The 24905-nt window shown below is 44.6% G+C and overlaps 1 protein-coding gene across 7 annotated transcripts in view; it reads left to right on the top strand.

Annotated features, from left to right (window-relative positions):
• The window catches only part of MAB21L3 (mab-21 like 3), a 54452-nt gene that overhangs the window by 10887 nt on the left and 18660 nt on the right, over positions 1-24905 (top strand). The window contains exons 1-3 of one of the 7 annotated variants that reach the window (XM_089336986.1): positions 22699-23043; positions 23540-23716; positions 24440-24668. In XM_089336986.1, the coding sequence (XP_089193112.1) occupies positions 24621-24668 (48 nt within the window). In that variant the 5' untranslated portion in view covers positions 22699-23043; positions 23540-23716; positions 24440-24620. The other 6 variants (XM_008264611.5, XM_089336989.1, XM_089336988.1 and 3 more) reach the window with 6 other exon arrangements.

Here is a 24905-nt window from a genome sequence, read left to right as displayed (position 1 = left end):
CGAGGCAGAGAGAGAGGTCTTCCATCCACTGGCTCACTCCCCAGATGGCTGCAATGGCCAGAGCTGCACTGATCCAAAGCCAGGAGCCAGGAGCCCTTTTCCAGGTCTTTCCACATGGGTGCAGAGGCCCAAGCACTTGGGCCATCTTCTACTGCATTCCAAGGCCATAGCAGAGAGCTGGATTGGAAGCAGAGCAGCCAGATCTAAAACTGGAGCCCATATGAGATGCCGGCACTGCAGGCGGCAGCTTTACCTGCTATGCCACAGCACCGGCCCCAACTTCCTATAATGTTTTCAAGGTATGCCCATGCTATAGCATATATCAGCACTTTATTCCTTTCTGTTGCCAAATGATATTTTTCATTTTGTGGATATATCATACTTTAATTAACTCACTTGAGAGAGAGGAGAAAAGGAGAGAGAGAGAAATAGAATGACCTCTCATCACCTGGTTTACCCCCCGAATGCCCTCGACAACTAGGACTGAGCTAGGACTGGGCTGGACAAAGTCAGGAGCTAGGAACACAATCCAGTTGGATGTCAGGAACACAATTACTTGAGTCATCACTGCTGCCTCCTAGAATTTGCTTTAGTAGGAAGTTGGAGTTAGGAACTGGAGCCTTGATCAAACCCAGCTACTCCAATATGGGACATGGACATCTTAACTTCTAGGCTAAATGCTCATCCCAGATTCCTCACATTTTATTTATTCACTCATCAATCAAAGGATATTTGGATTATTTCCACTTTTGGTTATGAATAATGCTGCATGGACATTTTATGTACACATTTTTACATGACATATGTACTGTGGTCTAAATGTTTGCAATCTACCACATTCATATGTTGAAATCCTAACATCTTAATACCTAAGATGATGGGGGCTGGTGCTGTGGCATAGCAGGTGAAGCCTCCACCTGCAACACTGGCATCTCATATGGGTGCTGATTTGAAACCTGGCTGCTCCATTTCTGATTCAGCTCCCTGCTACTGGACCTGGGAAAGCAGCAGAGGACAGCCTAAGTGCTTGAGTCCCTGCGCCCACATGGGAGAGTTTGGCTGGAGTTCCTGGCCCCAGCGTGGTCCAGCTGTGGCCATTGCAGCCATTTGGGGAACAAACCAGTGAATGAAGATCTCTCTCTCTGTCTCTCCCTCTGTCTCTCTCTGTAACTCTGCTTTTCAACTAAATAAATAAACAAGTCTTCTTAAAAAAAAAAAATGGGGCAGGCACTGTGACACAGCAGGTTAAGCCACTGCTGGCATCCCATATGGGCACAGGTTCAAGTCCTGGCTGCTCCACTTCTGATCCAGCTCCCTGCTAATGTATCTGGGAAGACAGTGGAAGATGGCTCAATTTCTTGAGCCCCTGCCACACATGTAGGAGAGCTGTATAGAGTCCCAGGCGCTCGCTTGCTCTCTCTCTCTCTCTCATCCTCTCTGTAATTCTGCCTTTAAAATAAATAAAATAACCCTTTAACAAATACCTAAAGATGATGGTTTTAGGAAGTGGGACCTTAGATGTGTGATTAGATCATGAGGGCAGTGCCCTCGTAAGTGGGATTAGTGCCCTTACACAAAGAGTCTGAGAGAGCTCCCTTGCATGCTATATCTAAGGAATCATTACTGCTACAGAATCTGAAGATTAATACCTGTACAAATATTTTCTCCTGAATTTTATCGTTTTAATTCCTAGAGGTAAGTATTTGTTCCACTTCTAGTTAATTTTACATATGGTGTGGAAGACAGGCCCAATTTCATTCTTTTGTGTGTGAAAATTCATTGTCCTTGTACTATATTTGAAAAGATTATTCTCCTCCATAAAGTTATCTTGACACTATTGTTGAAAATCAGTTAACCATAGAGGTATGCGTTTTTTTCCCTAATTCTGAATTCTACTCCATTGTACTCTCTGTGTGAACTATGCCAGTCCCACACAGTCATGATTATAGCTGCTTTGTTCTAAGTTGCAGAAGTTGCAGTCAGAAAGCATGAATCCAACTTTGTTCCTGTTCAAGACTACTTTAGCCTTTCTTTGTTCCTTGAAATTCCTAGTGAGTTTTAGAATCAGCTTGTCAATTTTGCCCCCCCAAAAAGGTGACAGGAACTTTTATAAATATTGGGCTGAATCTGTAGGTCAATTTGGAGAGCATTGCCGTCTTAACAATAGTTGAGTCAGTTTTCCATTCCATGAACACAGACGGTATTTCTGCTTATTTAGATATGTTCCTATCACTGATGTTGTATAGTTTTCAGTGTACAAATGTTGTACTTCTTTTTAAAAATGCATTCCTAAGTATTCCTAAGTATTGCATTATTTTTGATGCTGCTATAAGTGGAATTGATTTTGTGTATGTGTATTCCTTAGGATTTTTTCTTTTTTAAAGATTTATTTACTTTATATTTAAAAGGAAGAGTGATCATATAGATAGGATCAAGTGTTAAAGTGATCATATAAATAGGATTAAGTGTTTGGTAATAATAATAGATAGAATTAAAAAGGAGTGAATGCTCCAGCATGGGAAGGAGTCCATTCAGCAGACTCATAGAATGACAATCGCTTTAACTGGATCGGAGGCGGAGGAGCCAGGACTTAAACTAGGCACCCCGACTCGAGGTGCAGGTGCCCCAAGCAGTGAGTAAATTCAGTTTTGTAACTGATCATCTCTATTGAGTGAGTCATTGCTTCCATATTTTCCTTTAGTTCTTTATACATAGTTTCCTTTAGTTCTTTGAACATATTTAAAATAACTGCTTTAAAGACTTGGTCTAATACGTATTGTGTCTGGGTTTCCTCAGGGGCAGCTTCTAACGATGGCTGTTTCCTGGGTATGGGCTGCCATGTCTTATTTCTTTGCATGTGTCATCATGGTTTTGTCGAAAACTGGAAATTGTCAATAACATAATGTGATATCTTTGGAAATCAGATTCTCCCTTCCCAGTGCTTGTTGTTGGTGTTGTTCCTGTTTGCTATTTGCTGTTTGTATAGTGACTGTTGGGAACTAAATCTGTAAAATTCTTTATTGTGTGTGTGGTCACAGAAGTCTTTCGTCATGTAGCTTAATTAGTTGTCATCTAATGATTGTACAGACATTCTTTTCACTGTCAGAAACCAGTAAGTTTCCCAGGCTTTGCCAAGAAGCCCTGTTATCTGCTGGGTCCTGTCTCTAACAAACAGCCAGAACTTAACAGCTGGGCCTCGGGCTTCACTTTGTCCTTGTGCAGAGACTCAAGTCAGCGGAAGAGTTCAGGGCCTTCCCAGGTCTCTGCTGGGCAGGTGTCCAGCCTTGGGCACACATGCAGTCCTACCCTGAGGTATGGTCTTCTGATCTTGGAAAAATGTCAGAGCTTTTCATAGCCACTGTGGATATCTCACGCCTTTGCTTTTCCTTTCAAGTTCTATGGTTATTGTATTGTTTGCCCTCACTTCTGTCCACTTGTTCAGGCAGCCATAAAGTTAAATAATTACTCCTAATTGTTCAGACTAATGCTTGAGGGAAGAGATTGTTTGCCACGGGGAGCAATGAGCCAGGTGAAACAGAGGTAGCAAATGAGGCCTCCCAGGGATGCACCCGCAGGGTCAAGGGTAGAATTCTGCAGGAAGGAGGCTTGGAAGGAACTGCAGCTCTGCTCTGCCTCCTCTAGAGACTGTTCAGGTGCTGGTTCTCACCGCGCCTGTGAAGGCTGCTGCAGAGCTGGACGGTGGATAGGGCACAAGTTCATGTGGTCGTCTTGTCAGGGTTCCTGGTTTTCTTGAATGAATGCTTCCCCTACTGCTGCATGTCTTTAATTCCCTCATTTCTGAAAAAGTTGATTCTGTGACTTTTTGCCGGTTTTCTCATGATTATTATGGGCTGGGGAACTTTTAAAGGTCTTTGCCATTGTCACTGACGTCACTGCCTGCCTGCTTTTGGGCCTGTTTTGCCTTCCTCGAGCACTCTTCCCTTCCTAGACAGCCCCCTGAATTCTCTCTGCGTTTTGTGACTCAATCTAAATTCCCCTTCTTCAGTGAAATTTTAGTTAATATGCCGGGAAGTAATGGTTTTCATTTGTATCTATTACCACTGTTATACTTATTATCATCCTGTGAAGTGTCTATGTCCTTCTCATCATTAACATGGACTTTGTATTTCCTGAGTTTGCAACTTTGTATTTGGTGCCAAGTTCAGTATAGAGCAGAGTATTACCAGTGTTCCACAGCTTCACTCAGATGCACACAGCTATCCTGAGAGACTTTATGTAAGGCTTATAGGAGAAAACATAAACTCCTGTTACCAAGAGAATGAAGCCGAGTTACTGGTAGACCGCCAGATGGCAGACAAGTGTATCGAGTATTTATTCTTCTGTCTGCCCTCCCTATCCAGCAGCCTTTCTAGGAGTAGCTGGTTCTTATTCAACTCAGGGTTACAGACCACATCAAGAAGAGTGACTGTGTCTCCGGCTGGGAGAGGAAAACCACTATAATTCCCTAATAATTTCAGCCATGGCTTCATAGTTCTTTAACTGGGTCATCTTCGTGAACCTGAAATAGTCACAAAAGATGTTTTGGTGAAAAACCTTCTAGACATGGAGAGCTGCGGATGTGGTTGGCCGTGCGCTGTATTTCACTTCCTCATTGATAGGGCCTTTGTATGATTAATCTGCAGCTCAGTGTCATGCTATGCTGCCTTTCCTCTTGGGCCATTTGAGCCTCATTTAATGATTGAGGCCTAGAGCTCGGAAGCTGAGGATTTATGTAATCGTGTTCTTAATTGGATGTTAAAGAGAAAACCGGAATCTAGATAGTCCTTGGTGCCAAGAGCCCAGGAGCCCTTGGTTCCCTCCCGTGCTAATGACTTGCTACCTGGTGCTGTCATATGGCAAGAATTTACCACGAGACAAGATCATTATTTGAAATAAAACTGCCTGAGCTGAGGATAAAGGCTTCCTTTTCCTTCTGATTAACTAACAGTGGCTGTCACGGTGATAGGGGAGAATGAGTTGGGAGGTGGCCGAGAGAGGCACGGCTTTGTGGAAGATGGGAGTTTAACTTCCATGTTTCTATGTTAACAGCCTTTCTTTGAAGAGGGCTTGCAATAGGATGTTGCCCCTCCTGGTGCTGGGTGTGGAATGAGGACAGTGAGTGTGTCCTCCCGCTCAGCAGGCAGACTTGGCTCTGCCTTTACCTCCTGAGACTTGGATTTGGTAGCAAGATAACAACCAGTGTTTTTCTACTAAGCCTAGGAACTAAAGCCAAATGCAAAACAGCTGTCTCACCCAGGCCCAGGCATTTGGCAAGGTGTCTCCCCTCCCCGCACCCCGCATTTTTATGATATGTTTAATAAACACTAATTGATGCACAGGTAGCAAACGTCACTCATTCCTTTTCTATTCTTTCCTCTCCTTGTTGCTGTTTGGTCTGGGTGGGCCGAGCCACTCGCTTTCATTGAAGGGGCACCTGGCCACAAAAGGCCAAATTTTATTTCCTCAACACTGATTGTAGATTATAAACTCTCATAATCCTATGGTAAAGTGCCACGTTTTCCTTGGCATTTGGTTTCCTCGAACGTGTTTCAAGAACAAATATTGTGGTTTCTGACCGGTGAAACTGAGCGGTGGGGTCCATGCATTCCCTCGGAGAGGAAGGACAGCACTGCCTCTGGGGGGCTTTCTTCACTTCCCGACCTGCCCAGGGAAGGCTTGGAAGAGAGCTTCTGCAGCAGGTTTCTGATTCACGTGCATCCATCAGAAATGACACGTTACCATCTCTGACATCGGGGGTACCTGCTAGGTTCCTGGAGAAATTTGCTAAAGGAGGAATTGGGCTGGTGCTGGTACTAGCTTCCTGAGGCTTCTGAGTCAAGAGGGAAGAGAAAGCCATCCCCAGCTTCTGGTGGAGGTGGGAAGAGGAGCAAAAATATGTCCCAGAGCGGCCAGCCCTGTGGCACAGCGAGTTAAAATCTCTGCCTGAAGCTCTGGCATCCCATATGGACACCAGTTCAAGTCCTGACTGCTCCTCTTCCAATCCAGCTCTCTGCTGTGGCCTGGGAAAGCAGTAGTAGATGGCCCAAGTCCTTGGGCTCCTGCACCCACGTAGGAGACCCAGAAGAAGCTCCTGGCTCCTGGCTTTGGATCAGCTCAGCTCTGGCTGTTGCAGCCATTTGGGGATTAAATCAGTGGATGGAAGACCTCTCTCTCTGTAACTCTGTCTTTCAAATAAATAAAATAAATCTTTAAAAAAAATGTCCCAGAAAAGCAAGGAACTCCCCCTTCAGAGGGCACCAGCTGAACGTGGATGTGGCCCCTGCCTCCGGAGACTGGCTGGTGACAGGAAGTGCAACAGAGGGCCAGGGCGGAGCCCTTCCGTTGTCACTGTGCTGGCTGCTCGTCAGCAGGGGTGTGTTGGTCTGCTCAGCTAAGTCACTGAACACCTCATACCAGGGGCTTCAACGAGGGAAGTTTGTTTTCTTACGGTTTTGGAGGCTAGCAGGCCAAGGTCAAGGTGCCGTCAGGGTTCAGGGTTGGTTCCTTCCGAGCCCTCTCTCCTTGGCTTGCAGACGGATGCCCTCCTGCTACGCCCTGGTGCAGCCGGTCCTCTGGGCTCCCACACAGCCAGGCATCTCTTCCTCTTCTTCTGAGGACTCTAGGTCTATTGGATTATCATCTCACTTAACCTTAAGTACTTGTTAAAGGCCCTGTCACCCAACAGCCATATTCTGAGGTGCCCGCGGTTAGGACTTCAACATGCAAACTGAGGGGTGTGAGTCAGTCTCTGAGACGAGGTGGAGCAGCTGGGACTCGAACTGGCACCCATATGGGATGCCTGCACTGCCGGCAGCAGCCTTACCTGGTATGCCACAGCCCCGGCTCCTAGACGATTGCATTCTATTTTATTCTATGCTATTGACAGCTTCTTTTTCTCTATTATAAATCCTGCTATAATTAGTATTATAGTTGGCTATCCTTGTATGTATATTTTCCAGTCCATTTGTGTATAATCTCACTGGGTCATCATGTGGGTAAAGTGGGTTAATATTTGTAGAATAACTAAAACACTGCCTGGCACATCAAATGTGTCTAATGTCAGCAATTATTGGTGGTATCATTATTACTTATACCTGGTCATTTTTTCTCTTGAGTTGGTTTCCCAAGTATAGAATTAGTGGAATATGTTTGTCTTCAATATTTTGATAGATATTGTCAGATTATTTGCCAAAAAACAGTAGTAATAATTCTTATTTATACCAGCAAAGCTTCAGAAGTGGCGTTTCCCTACATTCTTGCCAGAGGGAAGATTTTCTACTTTGTTTAGTATTTGTCCATCAGACAGATAAGAAGTGTGTTACTTTGTGTTGTTGTTGTTGTTGTTTTAAAATTTATTTTTAGTTGAAAGAGTAAAGTGTGTTAATTCAGTGCATTCGATACGTATCACATTGTGCAGTGATCAAGGAGAAGTAACATATCCATCGCCTCAAATATTTATTACTCTTTGGGATTAGAACATTTAAACCTTCTTTTGGCCATTTTGACATATATATTATCACACCTATAGTCACCCTGCTTTGCAATGGAACCCCTCCTACCTGACTGTAACTTCACAACTCATTGACCAACATCTCCCTTTCCCCAGCCACACCCCCTTCCCACCTTAGGGAAGCATGATTCTACCCTCTGCTTCTATGAATTCAACATTTTTCAACATTTTTAGATTCCACGTAAGTGACATCAGGTGGTATTTGTTTCTCTGTGTCCAACTCATTCACTTATCATAGATGTCTTCTAGGTTCATCCATCCATTTTGCACAAGTGACAGAATTTCCTGCTGTTGTTTTTTTTTTTTTTTCATTAAAGCTGAGTAGTACTCCATCTATGTGTATCTAATCTGTCTGTTCCTCTGTCTGCCTATCTGCCTTATGGATATAGCTGTGTGTATAACTCACATTTAAAATCCATTCATCTGTGTAAGGACCCTTAGGTTGTTTGAGAATCTTGGCTATTATGAATAATGATGTGCACTGACCATGGGAACGCACACATCACTTTTCCCCCTGATTTCAGTTCCTTTAGATATATACCCAGGAGTGGATTGGAGTGTTGGATCAGATGGTTAATTCTATCTTTAGTTTTTTGAAGAACCTCTATACTATTTTCCAAAACGATTGTACTAACTTACTTTCTCACCAACAATATGAAAGGGTTTCCTTTTCTCCACATCCTCACCAGCACTTGTTATCATGATCTTATACACAGGAAATACAAAAGACTCCACCAAAAAACTGTTAGAATATACAAATTCACAGTGAAGTTCCAAGATACAAATCAGTAGCATTTTTTTCACTATTGTTTTTTCACTATTGTAGTATTTCTATCTGGCATCCTACACTAACAACAAGGAGTCTGAAAAAGAAATCAAGAACATAATTCCATTTATAGTAACATAGAAAATAAAATAATATTTAGGAGTAAATTTAAGCAAGGAAGTAAAAGACCCATATACTGAAAGCTAAGAAACACTGAGGAAGGAAATTGAAGATGATATAAATAAATGGGAAGATATCCATGTTTGTAGGTTAGAAGAATTAATATTGTTAAAATGTCCGTACTTTCTCAAGCAGTCTACAAACTCATTGCAGTTGCCATCAAAATCCCATTTCATTCTTCACAGATATAGAAAAACTCTAAAATATATTTGGAAGCACAAAAGACCCATATAGCCAAAGCAATCTGCTTCAAAAAGAACAAAGTAGCAGATATCACATGCTGGATCTCAAAATATGTTACAAAGATACAGTAATCAGAAGAGCATGGTAGGGGCCCACTTTGTGGCCTAACAGGGTAAACCTTTGCCTGCAACTCCGGCATCCCATTTGGCACTGGTTTGTATCCAGCTGCTGCACTTCCAATCCAGCTCACTGCTAATGCTTCTGGGAAAGCAGTAGAGGATGGCCCAAGTTCCTGGGCCCCTGCACTCACGTGGGAGACCTGGAAGAAACTTTTAATTTGTATTTCCATATAAAAGAAAGTGAGATAAGAGAGAGAGAAAGAGAGACAGAGATCTTTTGTCTATGTTTTCTCCTGGAACATTTATCTTTTTTTTTTAAAGAATATTTATTTATGTATTTGAATGGCAGAGTGATGGGAGAGTGGGGAGGGAAGGAGAGAGGGAAGAGAGAGAGAGAGAGAGAGAGAGAGAGAGATCTTTCTTCTGATAGTCAACTCCACAGATGGCTATAACAGTCAGGGCTGGGCCAGGACAAAGCCAGGAGCCAGGAACTCCATCTGGGTCTCCCATCCGGGTCTCCCACATAGATGGCTGAGACCCAAGCACTTGGGCCATCTTCCTCTGCTTTCCCCAGCACATTAGCAGGAAGCTGGATCAGAAATGCAGCCAGGACTCCAGCCAGCACTCTAATAAGGGCTGCTGGTGTTGTAAGTACAGGCTTAACCAGCTGAGTCACCGTGCTTGCCACACATCTTTTTCTCCCAGTGAGAGTTTGTTGACACATATAGTGACCTTTTTCTTTATTTACCTTGTAAATATTTTATGCCAAACTATTATTTACCATTTTGTGGTACCTTTTGCCATACAACCAGTTTACATGTTTATATAATTACCCAACATATCATCTTTCCTTGTATAGCGTCTTGACTTCTTGACTAGAACCTTCTCCTTGGTTCTTAGATTATACATATATTCTCTTACAATTTATTTCAAGATTTAAAAGTTCTAAATGTATTCTACACTAGAAATACGGTGTGAGGTAGGGGTTTAACCTAAGCTTTCTTCAAGATGGAGAGGCAGTTTTTATAGTACCCTTTACTAAATAAGCTCTTCTTTCTAACTTGGTGCTTTCAGAAGAACGAAGAATGGGCATTGGAATAAGACTTTAGAGATGGAGGAGAGAGATAGTAGTCAGAGCTGACAGTTTTAAAGCAGACAAGCATCTATCATACAGGATCATGGAGGCATAAAGAAGGACTTTGGAACTTTTTTTTTTTTTTTTTTAAGATTTATTTATTTGAAAGGCAGAGTTACAGAGAGGCAGAGGCAGAGAGAGTGAGCAAGAGAGGTTTTTCATCTGCTGGTTCACTCCCCAGATGGCCACAACGGCTGATCTGAGGCCAGGAACCAGGAGTTTCTTCCAGGTCTCCCACGTGGGTGCAGGGGTCCAAGGACCTGAGCTATCTTCTACTGCTTTCCCAGGCCACAGCAGAGAGCTGGATTGGAAGCAGAGCAGCCGAGACTCAAACCAGCGCCCATATTGGATTCCGACATCGCAGGCGGTAGCTTTACCCGCTGCACCACAGCATCAGCCCCAGAACTTATCTTAGCAGTGCAACCTATTTAAGGGGGTTTTAGCAAGAAAGAGATGTGATCTAATAGAAAGTTTAAGATTGCTCTGGTTCCAGTGTGGAAATGGCACAGTGACAGGCAAGTAGGGAAGTGGAGAGAGACAGAAGTTAGAAGACATTGCCGCAATAGGCTAATCCTCCACCTGCAGCGCCAGCACACCAGGTTCTAGTCCCGATCGAGGCGCCGGATTCTGTCCCAGTTGCCCCTCTTCCAGGCCAGCTCTCTGCTGTGGCCTGAGAGTGCAGTGGAGGATGGCCCAAGTCCTTGGGCCCTGCACCCCATGGGAGACCAGGATAAGCACCTGGCTCCTGACATCGGATCAGCGCGGTGCGCCGGCCGCAGTGCACCGGGCACAGCGACCATTGGAGGGTGAACCAACGGCAAAGGAAGACCTTTCTCTCTGTCTCTCTCTCTCACTGTCCACTCTGCCTGTCAAAAAAGAAAAAAAAAAAGAAGAAGAAGAAGAAGACATTGCCATTTTCATAAAGATACGCTAAAGACAAAGAGAAGCAATGGCAGTGATCTTCAAGAGAGATGGATAGATAGACTGAAGAGCTATTTAAGAGGCAAACAGGATTGAATGGAAGATTAATTGTGGAAAGTAAGGGATAAAGATAACTTCAAGTTGGGGATCATGATGTTTCTTTTCTTGTTTTTCGTAAAACTGGAAGAAAAGCATATCTGGAGAAAAGATCAAGAGTTTTGTACGAAAGATATCAAAAGAATCATAAAGGAATATTGTGTAAAAATCTATGGTAATAAATTTGACAATTTGGAGGAAATGGATGATTTTTGAGTCAGTTGCCAACACTGATTCTAGAAGAGGTAGACAACTTAAACCCAGCAATAGCCTTGGAAATGCTAACAAGCAGATTTGTTAGTTTCGGTGGCTGGTTTGTGGCACTGCAGTGTAAATCGCTGCTCGGGGCACCGCATCTCACATGGAAGTGCTTGGAATTGAGTGGCATCTCCACCTCTGCTTCTGCTCCAGCTCCCTGCTAACGCATCTGGGAGGCAGCAGAGGATGGCTCAAGTGCTTGCGTCTCTGCCACCCACTTGGGAGACCCACGAGGAATTCCTGTTTCCCGACTTCAGCCTGGAACAGCTCTAGCTGTTGCAGGCGTTTGGGGAGTGAACCACAGCATGGAAGACCTCTCTCACTCTGCTTTTCAAATAAAGATTAACAAACACTTTAAAAATAGATCTTACACTTTTAAAAGCAGCGGGACGAAGTGCTTTAACAGCTGATTTGTATCTAAAGAAAAGACAACTCTTACTTACGCCATTTTAGTTTACTGAAAAGTATAGATGAATGGCAGAATTGTTTGTTTCCAGGCAGAAACCTCAAAACAAAGAGTGTGCCGCTCAGAACTAAATTGTGGCACAACCACACAATAGACTATTAAGTAGCTATTTGAGGAATGAATTTTGTCTACAGCAGTAAATGTGACAGAGTGAAGGGGTGGGGTGGGAAATTTTATATTATGTTTTTAAGAATAAAGTCAGGCCGGCACTGCGGCTCAATAGGCTAGTCCTCCACCTTGTGGCGCCGGCACACCGGGTTCTAGTCCCAGTCAGGGCGCTAGATTCTTTTACGGTTGCCCCTCTTCCAGGCCAGCTCTCTGCTGTGGCCTGGGAGTGCAATGGAGGATGGCCCAAGTGCTTGGGCCCTGCACCCCATGGGAGACCAGGAAAAGCACCTGGCTCCTGGCTTCGGATCAGCGCGGTGCGCCGGCCGCATCGCGCCGGCCGTGGCAGCCATTCCATTGGAGGGTGAACCAATGGCAAAAAGGAAGACCTTTCTCTCTGTCTCTCTCACTATCCACTCTGCCTGTCAAAAAAAAAAAAGAATAAAGTCAGAGAAAGTATGCACAATATTATCCTATTTTTTGTTGGGGAAAAAACATTAAAGCAAAACCTAAATGTTATGTGATGATATTAGCTTGGGTTTTTTTGTTTTTTTGTTTGTTTGTTTTTGCTGTTGTTGTTTTGTTGCTTTTTAAGATTTATTTATTTGAAAGAGAGAGAGAGATCTTCCATCTTCTGGAACCAGGAACCCCATCGAGGTCTCCCACAGGGGTGGCAGGGTCCCAAGTACTTGGGCCATCATCTGTTGTTTCCCCAGGCACATTAGCAGAGGGTTGAATCAGAAGCAGAGTAGCTGGGACTCAAACCGGTGCCCTGCCAATGTGGGATGTAGATGTCCCAAGGGGAAGCTTAACCGCGGCACCGTGATGCCTGCCTGGTGTGATTTTTAACTTTCCTTTTTCTATCTTTGAGTGGTTTCACTTGTTATTATTATTTATTTATTTATTTGACAGATAGAGTTAAACAGTAAGAGAGAGAGACAGAGAGAAAGGCCTTCCTTCTGTTGGTTCACCCCCCAATGGCCGCCACGGCCGGAGCTACACCCATCCGAAGCCAGAAGCCAAGTGCTTCCTCCTGGTCTCCCATGCAGGTGCAGGGCCCAAGCACTTGGGCCATCCTCCACTGCTTTCCCAGGCCACAGCAGAGAGCTGGACTGGAAGAGGAGCAACCAGGACTAGAACCTGGCACCCATATGGGATGCCAGCGTCGCAGGCGGAGGATTAACCCAGTGAGCCATGGTGCTAGCCCCTCACTTATATTTTGAGAATATGTTACTTTACTGATAAAAATGAAAGCTAGTTGGATAGATTTCAGTGTGTAGATTTTGAGAAATTTTCAAAGTCCCTATATGGAGATACCAAGACACTGTGAGGTCCGATTGGAAGAGAGGTGTGGGCCGAAGTTGGGGGGTGGGGACTGCTGGATAGGGTGTGTAGGTGCAGGGAAGTAAAATGCAGAACCAAGCCAGCAGGAACCCCAGTGAAGTATTCAGTGGTGGAAGAGAAGCCACCGAGAGAGAGAGCTGGAGCAAGTTGAAGCGCCACAGTGTTCTAGGGTGGTAGACCTGCAGTGAGCTGCTCGTGAGATGAACTTGGCTTTGGTCCAAGAGGTCTTCGCAGGTATCTCAGGAGCCGGCAAGAGAAGTGAGTCTCTCTCCATTTCCTTTCCACCACAAAAGACAATTATTGCCAACCAGTTATTGCTTCACAGAATTTTCCACAGCACCTTTCACAGTTTCTTAGCGTGAGAACACACCCTTACAGGTGTGGCCCTCGAGAATAAACACCATCAACCAAGAGTGGAGGAAGAGGGGGACAGTCCCAGGGAGAAGAGGGGGACAGCCCCAGAGAGAAGCCGATGCTTGGAGACGAGACGCTGAGAACACAGTTTTCCGGCTGAGGCATCGCTGAAACCCTGAGCAGCGCAGGTTTGTTTGGGAGGCCTGTGCTTGTGCCCACACCATCCAGGACCTCTTGGAGCAGTGCAGGAAAGTGGTAGAGGCTCTCAGACTGCTCCTCTCCCTTCCAGTCCAGCTGTCCTATCCTAGTTCAGTGCGTGATCGGATCACCTCTGAGCACGCCCCTTACCGTGGTCCCTCAGGGCCTCCACCTAACGTCCCATCCGGACGCCTGGGTGAGGGGCCGGGTGGGCTGAAACCCAGCCCGGTACTCACTTGCGTGGGCTGCTTCTTCCCAGAAGAGCTTTCCTTCCCAGCTAAGCATCGGCTGTCTAGGGACAGGATTCCCCAGAGGAGCTGCCTTTTTCTGTTTGCACGGTGATACGGAAGTGACCAGTAGCAACCCTGAGTCCCATGACACAGTGAACCAGACATAGTCTCTGCCCTCAGGGTCAGCCGGCTAGTAGGGATGGAAAATTCCACAGACAGCCAGCTGCGAAGTAAGCACTTTTAGAGCACAACTACTCTCAGTATCAGTCTGTTGTTCAAAGTCTTTTAAAGGCGCTCTATTGCCAACTTTGGCCTTGAGTTCAGAACATTGTGTCGTCTTTCCAAGGTTACCTGGCACCCTCCAGGTGAACTGCTTTGGCCATTGTCCCTGAGCGCTCAACTCTCTGCCTGTACTTAGGTCTGGCTGAGGATACCCAGCGCCACCTGCTCAACTTAGCCCTCTCCTCATCCGTGTGCAGTCAGCCTATTTTTTTTAAAAAATATTTACTTATTTATTTGAAAGTCAGAGTTACACAGAGAGAGGAGAGGCAGAGAGAGAGAGAGAGAGGTCTTCCATCCGCTGGTTCACTCTCCGATTGGCCACAACATGGATCCAAAAGCCAGCAGCATGGATCCAAAGCCAGGAGCCAGGAGCTTCTTTCAGGTCTCCTACGTGGGTGCAGGGGCCCAAGGACTTGGGCCATCTTCTACTGCTTTCCCAGGCCACAGCAGAGAGCTGGATTGGAAGAGGAGCAGCTGGTCCATATGGGATGCTGGCGCTTCAGGCCAGGGCGTTAACCCACAGTTCTCCTTTGGACAGAATCACTGTCTGGGCCAGCTGGGACTTGACCCATCAATGCACGGCCGGGGACACCCATTCCTATGCTTTGGCCTTGACTCTCCAGTTCCCTTTCAGGGAGGAACCTAGGGAATAAAAAGTGGTTGCTTATCTGGTACCTAGTGCCAGATTTGTACCAGGCAGGAGTGCAATGAGTTCAGTTGTGTATCTGAGGGTTCTTTTAAGATTTTCCAATGTACTTTCAAATATTTCTGTGAAATGCCCTTGAAATTATGTAGCTACCTTGAAAATATACATGTACCACCAAATGATTTATGTTCTAGTGTTCTAGTACTGCCTCTGACCTACATATATTTTTGATTCTTTTTTATTTATATCCTTCCTCCCTCAGCATGATACATCTTAATAAAGAAAGCCAACACAGGAATACATACATTGCAATCATTCTAATGTTTTCCTACTTTCAAACATTTATGTATTGAGATTGGATCTGTTTTCCAATTATGCAGATGAATGTTGGCAAAACTGGAGAACAAATAAAATAGAAGTTTCAAGAAATAAGTTCACCTTATTTTATTTAAATAGCATTTACAGCACCTGCACCTTTTTCTGATTATATCTAGCATATGCTTATTGTAGAGAATCAGTTAAAAACAAATATACTAAAAGTAAAAAAGTCCAATTATTCCACAACCCCAAAACAACAACTCTTGAATTATTTGTTCTCTCTCTCATTCTCATCCCTCCTTTTTCCTACATACTCTTAACGCTTTCCAGAATACCTGTTTATTAAAATATATCGTTCACAAATGATGCTGTCCAAGGTTTAAACAGAACATTGACATATCCAGCATGCCCTCCTGATGTCTCACTCATCATATTATATCTGATGAGTCTGCCTGGTTACCTACCTGCTTTTAAAGTTTAAAAATCACCATTAGCAGAGCCGGCGCCGTGGCTCAATAGGCTAATCCTCCACCTTGCGGCGCCGGCACACCGGGTTCTAGTCCCGGTCGGGGCGCCGGATTCTGTCCCGGTTGCCCCTCTTCCAGGCCAGCTCTCTGCTATGGCCAGGGAGTGCAGTGGAGGATGGCCCAGGTGCTTGGGCCCTGCACCCTATGGGAGACCAGGAAAAAGCACCTGGATCCTGGCTCCTGCCATCGGATCAGCGCGGTGCGCCGGCTGCAACGGCGGCCATTGGAGGGTGAACCAACGGCAAGGGAAGACCTTTCTCTCTCTGTCTCTCTCTCTCACTGTCCACTCTGCCTATCAAAAAAAAAAAATCACCATTAGCAGTTTAATAATTAGCAATATTTGAGATCTAACAATGAGAGTTCAAAACAGACACAGTTTGAGTACTTCTCACAATACCTGTATTTCTCAACAAGATAATACAGAAAATATAATCTATAAGGAAACTGGTAACTTCATTATATTTACATTGTAATCAATATCCTTGAGTAACTTTGCTTAAAAATTATAAATCTCATTTTTTGAATTTTAGTGCGAGGTTCTGTGCACTTCAACATGTGTGTAGATTCAGGAAAACCCCACCAACATCAGGATACAGACAAACTCCACCATCCTCCAAACTTCCCTGTCCCTTTGCAGCCACTCTGCCACTCCACGTTTACCCGGCAGCCCCTGAGCTGTTCTCTGTCACCACAGCTCAGTGTTTTTGAGAATGCCAAATAGTGTGTACACCTAGTATGTCACCTTTTGAAACTGGGTGCTCTCTCTCAACAGAAAGTCTTTAAGATTCATCCAAGCTGTGTGCATCAATATTTGTTCCCTTTGGTTGCTGCATAGGAGTCTATGGTATGGGTGTGTTACAGTTTGTTTTTCCCTCTTTCTTTGGAGGGACATCAGTGTTCTGTCCAGCTTATGACTGGCATAGATGAAACTGCCACGAACTACTCGTGCACATGTTTCTATGTAAACCAAGCTTACATTTCCTTAGAGTATAGGAGGGGACTTTTAAAAGCTCATGGAAAAGTGGAATTAGAAGATTAATTTATTTTGGTACAAAAACTGTTGAGATCCATGCATAGTTTTTTCATAATATGCACTTTCTATGAACATTTTGAAGACCAGTCAGATGCATGGATTTCAACATTTTTGCACAAAAGTAAATATATTTGAGTCCCACTTTTCCATGAGCTTTTTTGAAGTACCCTTGTATAGGAATAAATTGCTGGGGATCATATTGTAAGGACATATTTAATTTTCTAAGAAATTACCAAGCCACTTCCCAGAGTGCTATACCTTTCTGCATTCTTTGCAGAAATGTGTGAGTACTCCAGTTATTTTGTACACTTGTCAACACTTGATATTGTCATGTTTTTCTTTATTTTAGCCATTCAGGTCAGTACATGATGGTATCATGTTTCTAATTTGCGTTTTCACAGTGGTTAATGATGTTGCCCATCTCTTTATTTGCTTACTTGTCACCTTTCCATCCTCTTTGATAAAGTGTCTATCCAAGTCCTTTACCCATTTTAAAGTTATATTATTTGTTTCCTTATTTTGAGTTTGAGACTTTTTAGATAGTCCAGATACACACTCTTTGTTAGAAACATAGTTTTTAAATATAGTCTCATAGTCTCTATTTTGTTTCTTTATTCTCGCTATAGTATCTTTGGAAGAACAAAATTTTTGAAAATCTACTTTTATTTTTAATGGACACATTAGTAATTATACTTGTTTATGAGGTACAATATGGCATTCAGTGGATAATGACAGATCAGGTGTATGTATCTATCGCTTCAGACATCCATCATGTCTTTGTGTTGGGAATGTTCATGATCTTCTCTACTTATTCTGAAATATCCAATTCACCGTTATCAACCATAGCCATCCTACTGTGCCATAAAACATTAGGAGTTATTCCTCACATCCAACTGCACCCTGCAACCATTAACCATCCTCTCTCTGCGGCTGCTTCTCACCCCCACTTCCCAGGTTCCGGTAATCACTATTCCATTCTCTGCTTTTTTAAGACCAAGTTTTTTAGCTTCTGCATATAAGTGAGAACATGCTTGACTTACTTTACTTAACATAATGCTGTACAGTTTCATCCATGCTGTTGCAAAGACAGAATTTCATTTCTTGTAAATGGCTGAATATTCCATTGTGTGTCTATAATCACAACTTTCTTTATCCATTCATCCATCAGTGAACTACTAGGCTGATTCCATATCTTGGATATTGTGAATAGTGCTTCGATCAATGTGAAGTGCAGATGCCCCTTTGACATGCTGATTGCAATTACTTAGGATCTATATTCAGTAGTGGGATTGCTGGATCGTATGGCAGTTCTATTTCTGTTTTTTGGAGGAACCTGCATCCATACTGTTTTCCAGAAAGACTGCTAATTTACACTGTGTCCCACAGTGTATGAGAAGTTCCCTTTCTCTGTACCCTCACCAGGATTTGTGTGTGTGGTTTTTTTTTTTTTTTTTTTTTTTTTTTTTTTTTTTTTTGTCTTTTTGACCATAGTCATTCTAACCGGGGTCAGATGATATCTCCTTGTGGTTTTGATTTGCATTTCCCTGATGACTAGTGATGGTGTTTTCCACATAAATGCTGTTGGTAAATGTATATCCTCTTTTGAGAAATGTCTGTCTGATCATTTGCCCATTTTGAAATCAGATTATTTGTGGGTTTCTTTTTTCTTTTTTGCTGTTGTTTGACTTCCTTGTATAGCCTGAAAATTAATCCTTTGCTGTATGAATACTTGATAAATATTTTCTTCCATTCTGCAGCTTGTCTCTTCATTTTGTTGTGTTTTCCTCCGCTGTGCATTTGTGAACTTTTGCTTCTGAAGTCATTTCCAAGCAACCTATGCTCAACACACTGTTCTAAAGCATTTCCTCTATGCTTTCTTCTAGTAGTTTCATAGGTAGTGTTTTACATTTAAGTCTTTGAACCATTTTGACTTAATTTTTGTGTATGATAAGAGACAGAGGTCTAGTGTATGAGTATCCAGGGTTTTTAAGGTGCCCTTTATTGAAGAAACTTTCCTTACTCAAGTGTATGTCCTTGCTGCCCTTGTTGAAAATCAGTTAGCTGTAAGTAAGTGGATTTACTTCTGGAATCTCTATTCTTTTCCATTGTGCTATGTATCTGGGTTTGTGTACCATGCTGTTTTGGTTACTGTAGCTTTGGAATGTGTTTTGAAGTCATATGTAGCCATGCTCCAGATTAAGAGCACACTTTTTTTTTTTTTTGGATGAAGTCTAATTTAACAACATTTTTTCTTTTTTAGATCATCTGTTTGATGTCATTTCTCAGTATCCCCAGTCATAAGGATTTACCCTATATTTCTCTCTATGACCTTCATAATTTTATGTGTTTCCTTTATACCTACACACCATTTTGAGTTCATCTTTATGTAAGGTGTGAGCTTATATCAAAGGTTGCATCTTTCTCTGTGCATGGTGGTAGATGACCAATGTTCCACCAGCATCTGTTGAAAAGAATATCTTCACTGAGCTGTGTTTATACTCTGGCAAAGACCAAATGTGTATATCTGTGTGAGTCTGTTACTGGGCCTTCTATTTCATTCCACGGGCCTCTGTGTCTCTATCTTCAGTCTGGGTCTCCTTTAGCTAAAACACAGGCAAATTTTGCTCTGTGCCCTCAGCAGTGCATGGCAGGGAGGGAAAGCAGTTCCTGTGTTGCCCAAGAATTGGCAACAAGCAATTCCTGTCCCCTCCTCTCAAACACCTCAGGAACCAAGGTAAGCTGTTCGGTAAACTTACTGGGTAGCTTCAGGTCATAAGAAATAATGAAGCCAAGAGCCTGCTTCCTTGAATGCCCTTGTCACTCTCGGCTTTGTTCTGGTGGTGCCAGCTTTATAAAGTGCCAGCCTCACGTGGCTCAGGGCACAGTGAGGGAGCTGGCCCAGACTGAAGGAGAGGTTTCAGATGGAAATACAACCTTTTGTTTTTAACCAGGAATGAAGATTGGAAGACGGAAGCACCTTTCACTGTTGGATTTGAAAATGATGTGGCATCCAAGCCATAGCAGGGGTTTTATTACATTGACACTCGGTCTCTGTAAAAACAAGTTCTGGGTCACCTTCCAGCGAGAGCATGGGGAGGAGCCAGAATAGCTTTGTAGTGTGCAGAATAATGGACGGATGGACACATGACAGATGGACGCAGGGGCAGTCTGACCTGTCCCAGCCCACACTGCTCGTTTATACCAATCTGTCACCAAAACAGTTCATCTTCGCTGCACGGGAAGCTGGGGCTGACAGAACTAGTTGTTTCTCATTCTTTTTCATTGATCTCAGGCCATACAAGTGGCAGAACCATTGGTGTTAAGTTTTGTTTTCTTTCTGCAGACTAATGTTAGCAGACTACCCCCTCTTTGTGGCTATATTGAGATAATAAATGTGGTTAAGAAATGGTGTAGTTTTTATGGATCAGCTGGAAGCAGGACTTTTACAAAGAGAGATGGGTCCTTGGCCTTCAAGCTCCACATGACATGTTTTGATCACTGGGCAGATTTTCCGCATTCCTGGCAGTTTTGGCTGCAAATAGTGGCTTCCTTCAGGTGCAAAGCTATCTTATCCTGTTGTTGCTTTGGGCTTTCTGAGTTGAAATCTGCTTCTCCAAGGGACATTTCTCTATTCCCTGTCCACTTTTGTTAATTGTGTACACATTTACTTTTCTCACTTTATCTTATGCCTGTAGATAGGATGGGATTCAGTTGTGGAATGAGAAAAGGGCTGCTATGGTTTGAATATGATTTGGTCCCCACATGTATGCAGGAATTTATACCCCAGAGTCATAGGTTGATAGCATTAATCCCGTGAAAACTTAATCCCATTATGGTGTTGGGAGATGGAGCCTGTTGGAGCCCCTACGTCATTAGGGGTATGCCTTCAGAAGGTAATTCCAGTGAGAAGCTTGTTAGAGAAGCCTGGGTTTGGTACAATCTGTCTCTCTGTGCTTCCTGCTTTGCAAGATAATTCTTCCTCCACACGTGCTCTGCTGTTGCTATCTGCTCCCCTCACTTGATGCCAAACCAATGGGACTGCCTGACCTTGGCCTTGAACCTGCAACACTGTGAGCCAAATAAACCTTTTCTCTTTATAAATCTGGTTTTGCCTTGGGGATGGCCTTGTGGTACAGCGAGGGAAGCCACCACCATCTGAGACACTAGCATCAGAGCTCCAGTTTGAATCATGGCTGCTCCAGTTCCCATCCAGTTCCCTGCTAATGCACCTGGGAAAGCAGTGAGAGTGATCCAAGTGCGTAGGCCCTTGGTGGGAGACCCAGATGGAGTCCCAGGGTGCCTGGCCCAGGATGTTGTGGCCATTTGGGGAGTGAACCAGAGGATGGAAGGTATCTGTCTCTTCTCTCTCTGTTGTTATGCCTTTCATTTGAAGTAAATATTAAAAAAAAATTGTTGTCTCAGGTATTTTGCTGTAGTCACAAAAAGTTGATTTGGGGTCAGTGCCATGGTTAATCCTCCACCTGCGGCATCGGCATCCCATATAGGCGTTGGTTCTAGTCCCGGCTGCTCGTCTTCCAGTCCAGCTCTCTGCTGTGGCCTGGGAAAGCAGTAGACGCCAGGAGCCAGGTGCTTTCTCCCGGTCTTCCATGCAGGCGCAGGGGCCCATTAACTTGGGCCATCTTCCACTGCTTTCCCAGGTGCATTAACTGGGAGCCAGGACTCAAACTGGCGCCCATATGGGATGCTGGCACTGCAGACAGCAGCTTAACCCACTACACCACAGCACTGGCCCAAAGACAAATATCTATAAAGGTCCTTCCATGTGCCAAGTACTATGCTAATTCTTTTATAAAAGGCTCTTATATAAGTGAAGTAGCCACAGGTGTATTATTTAAATTTATAAAGTGATTTTATGTATCTTAAAATGTTTCATTAGAATGACTGTTTCATGTTTAATGCAATCCAATGAACATCCAATATTTTTTTAAGATTTCATCCATTTATTTGAGAGACAGAGTGAGAGTCAGAGTAAGAGACTGAGAGAGAGGCATCTGCTTGTTCACGCCCCAAATGGCTGCAGCAGCTGAAGCTGGGCCAAGAGCCAGGAGCTTCTTCCAGTTCTCCCATGCTGGTGCAGGGGCCCAAACACTTGGGCCATCTTCCACTGCTTTCGCAGGCAGTAAGCAGAGAGCTGAATCTGAAGAGGCATAGCTGGGACTCAAACATGCACCCATGTGGGATGCCGGCGCCACAGGAGAAGGCTTAGCCTACTGTGCCACAGCGCCGACCCTCCACTATTTCTTGAGGGTTACATGCTAGGCCCTGAGGCTTCCCTAACAGAGTCCCTCCTCTGATGGGTCAGCGCTGTGGGTGTCACCTGATGATTATCTCAGTCAGATCTTTGAGGCATCAGCTTTGAGTCAGCCCAGAATTACAGGCAGTCTGTGAAAGAGTAAACTGGAGTCTCACCCTGGTGGACTCCAAGACATCCGCACATTTGAGACGTTTGGGTCCCCTTGAAGTTCTCCATCACGGAGAAAATCCGTGGCAGACACTTCTGCGGAGCGAGGGCGTTCCGATCGTCCCAGGACTTCTCATGTTGACAGCTTTCGGGTCGAGACCTTTAAAAAATATGTTCCGGGTCTCCACAGCAGAAATACAGCCCAAACTGGTCCGCACTGTCTTACTTGCGTTTGGTGTGCATCATGGGACATGAGGGAGTTTATCGCCTGAAGAAGAGGTGGAATCTGGGCCAACTTTGAACCTCTAGTGTTCTGGCATACTGCCCTGGACATGCTATGGCCTGAACTCCTGCTAATCCACTGTTAGCCAGAGATCTCTTATCTGCTAGGAAATCGGTCTCCACCAGTCTGTCTGAGGGCCTGTATTTGCAGGACCACCCTGTATTTTGGAAGCTTTGCGGAGGTAAGGTGTGTCATACAATACCCCTGCTACCTGGAGCTGGCATCCTGGGGCGATCAGGCTGAAGCTAGCCGCCCAGAGCACCTGCTGCCCCTTTCTTCTCCCAGGCTCCTCAGGTGGCCCTGTTTGTTTTTTCTGCTAAGGTGGGGCAGCTGTCTCTGGGTCTTAGGGCAACAGGAGATTCCAGTTGTGACATTCTGAGCAGTCGCAGTACTGGAGCAAGCGAGATACAGCAGGCGAAGCTGCCAAAATGATGAAAGTTTGCACATCTGATGACGGGGGTCTGCGGTAACCATGGAGCATTAGGAAAGCCCCGCCCAAAGAAGGGGACTCCCAGGTTAATGATTACAGTGAAAGCAGACGTGAGGATAAAAAACAAAAGCACAGGGGGAAAAAACCGGGGGCTTCAGTGCTGTGAATTCGAAGTTCAGAAGGTTAGGCTCTTGTTTCATCCGTGAAAAACTGATAGTGTGGCACGATTGTCCAATGGTAAGAGACTCTAAAGGGGAAGAAGATGCTGGGCTATTTGGGAGCATTTGATATAAAAAGGAGATTATGGTTACGTAATGGAAAGTCATGGCAGTTTTAAGGGAGACCATTAGAGGGCCATGGGGAATGGTTTATAATATTCACTCCAGACGACAGATTTCTGGAAGGTCTCTGTAGAAGCTGACTGAAAGCTGGAGCTAATGAGGTGGGTGGGGCACGAGCAGCTGGGAGCCCCGAGGTGATCTAACCTGGGAAGATATGCAAATGCTGAGGCAGCCAGAAGTGGAGTGGAGCAGGCCCCCCGAGGCGCCCGACAGGTGCTGAGTCACTGGAGGCGGCACTCAGAGGTGGGTTTGGAGAGCCTCTTGCCTTGTTGGCTCACGAGGGAGCCGGGATGGCAGAGGCGCTGAGATTCCCTTAGCTCAGCTGCGAGCAGGCTCTGGGATGTTTACCAGCTTCGGGGAGATCAGGCCATTGTGATTTTTTTTTTCTGTAGTACAACTAGCCCCAGCCAGCCAGACCGGGAATTTACTGCCTGAGCTGTTTTCCAACATGAATTTTACCGGCAAAACATGAGTGGCTCCTCGACTCTCAAGGGGTCTGTTTACACTGACTTTATTTTTAATGGCAGCTTTCAAGTGGGAAGAGGGGAATTACATTTAAGGCTCGGCAGGTGAGCAAAAGGAGCCCTGCCTTACTGTTGCTCGTGTGTGTGTGTGTGTGTGTGTGTGTGTGTGTGTGTGGTGTGTGTGTACGCATGCTTCTGTGTGCGTGTGTGTGTCTGTGTCTGTGCATACTCACGCTTCTCTGCGTGTGTGCGTGCGTGCGTGTGTGTGTGTATGCACGCGCTCATGTGCCTGTGTGTGTATGTTTTTCAAAGGCTGACTGTTTTGCCCTAATCTGCTTGACGAGACCTGATCACTTGTTTGTAGGCATAATGGGGGTGCCAGGCCAGCTGTTTGGCAGATCCCTATTTGTGTACGGTACAGAAGGTAAATCAATCTGTGGGATTTTGTGGATTGGAGGGCAAGGGATATTTACTGTCAACAGGATACAGACACTGAGGTATAAGCTCCAGGGTGCAATTAGTGTCAGGACAAGAGCATATAACCAAAGGGAGAAGCCGACTACAGGGCTTTTCTGTCTTCAGTGAAACCTTTAAACTTGGGGTGGGAAATACAGCTTGGAAAATTGCCCTCTGGGCCAAGTATCAGGCCATAGAACTACCCAGGATAAAATTAGGCTGGACTCAAATTCATCAGCTCTCTCTTTTACATTCTTTTTTCTTTTTTTCGTTCCCAAAAGATGATAGCTGGAAATTAGAACTTGAGTGGAGAGTTCAAAAATTCATCAGCTCTCTCTTTTACATTCTTTTTTCTTTTTTTGTTCCCAAAAGATGATAGCTGGAAATTAGAACTTGAGTGGAGAGTTCAGAGCACCAGTCTCTAGTCTGTGTATACAAAGAAATTTAGCACCCAGAGACTGACATCACTGGGAAAGCTGCCCACAGGTGTTGCCATCCACTGAGGAAAAAAAAACAAGAAGTTGCCACCCTACTCCAGATTCACCAGGAAGCCATGAAATCGCTGCCCGTGGGAAACTTAGAAGACGGCCTGCTGAGTAAGGTAAGGACGGACGTGGGCTCCCCTCACCCTCTGCACTACACGCCCGTCTAACCTAGATCCAGAGGGATCTCGGGCAGCTTCCAGACGCACCTAAGAAGCCCCTCAGAAATGGAATCTCATCCCCCGGGACAGCGTGGAGGGACTTGACCTATGCCTGTCTTTGAGTTCTGGGGGTCAGAGGCGTGCTGGGTCTGCAACCTGGGCTGGGGCTCCGGCTCTGCCAGTGGCCCTCGTGTG

This window comes from Oryctolagus cuniculus, chromosome 7, assembly GCF_051225735.1.
Source record: "Oryctolagus cuniculus isolate XC-2025 breed Fujian yellow rabbit chromosome 7, ASM5122573v1, whole genome shotgun sequence".
NCBI lineage: Eukaryota > Metazoa > Chordata > Mammalia > Lagomorpha > Leporidae > Oryctolagus > Oryctolagus cuniculus.
The sequence above is the reverse complement of the archived record's forward strand: the minus strand, read 5'-3'. Positions and strand labels throughout refer to the sequence as shown.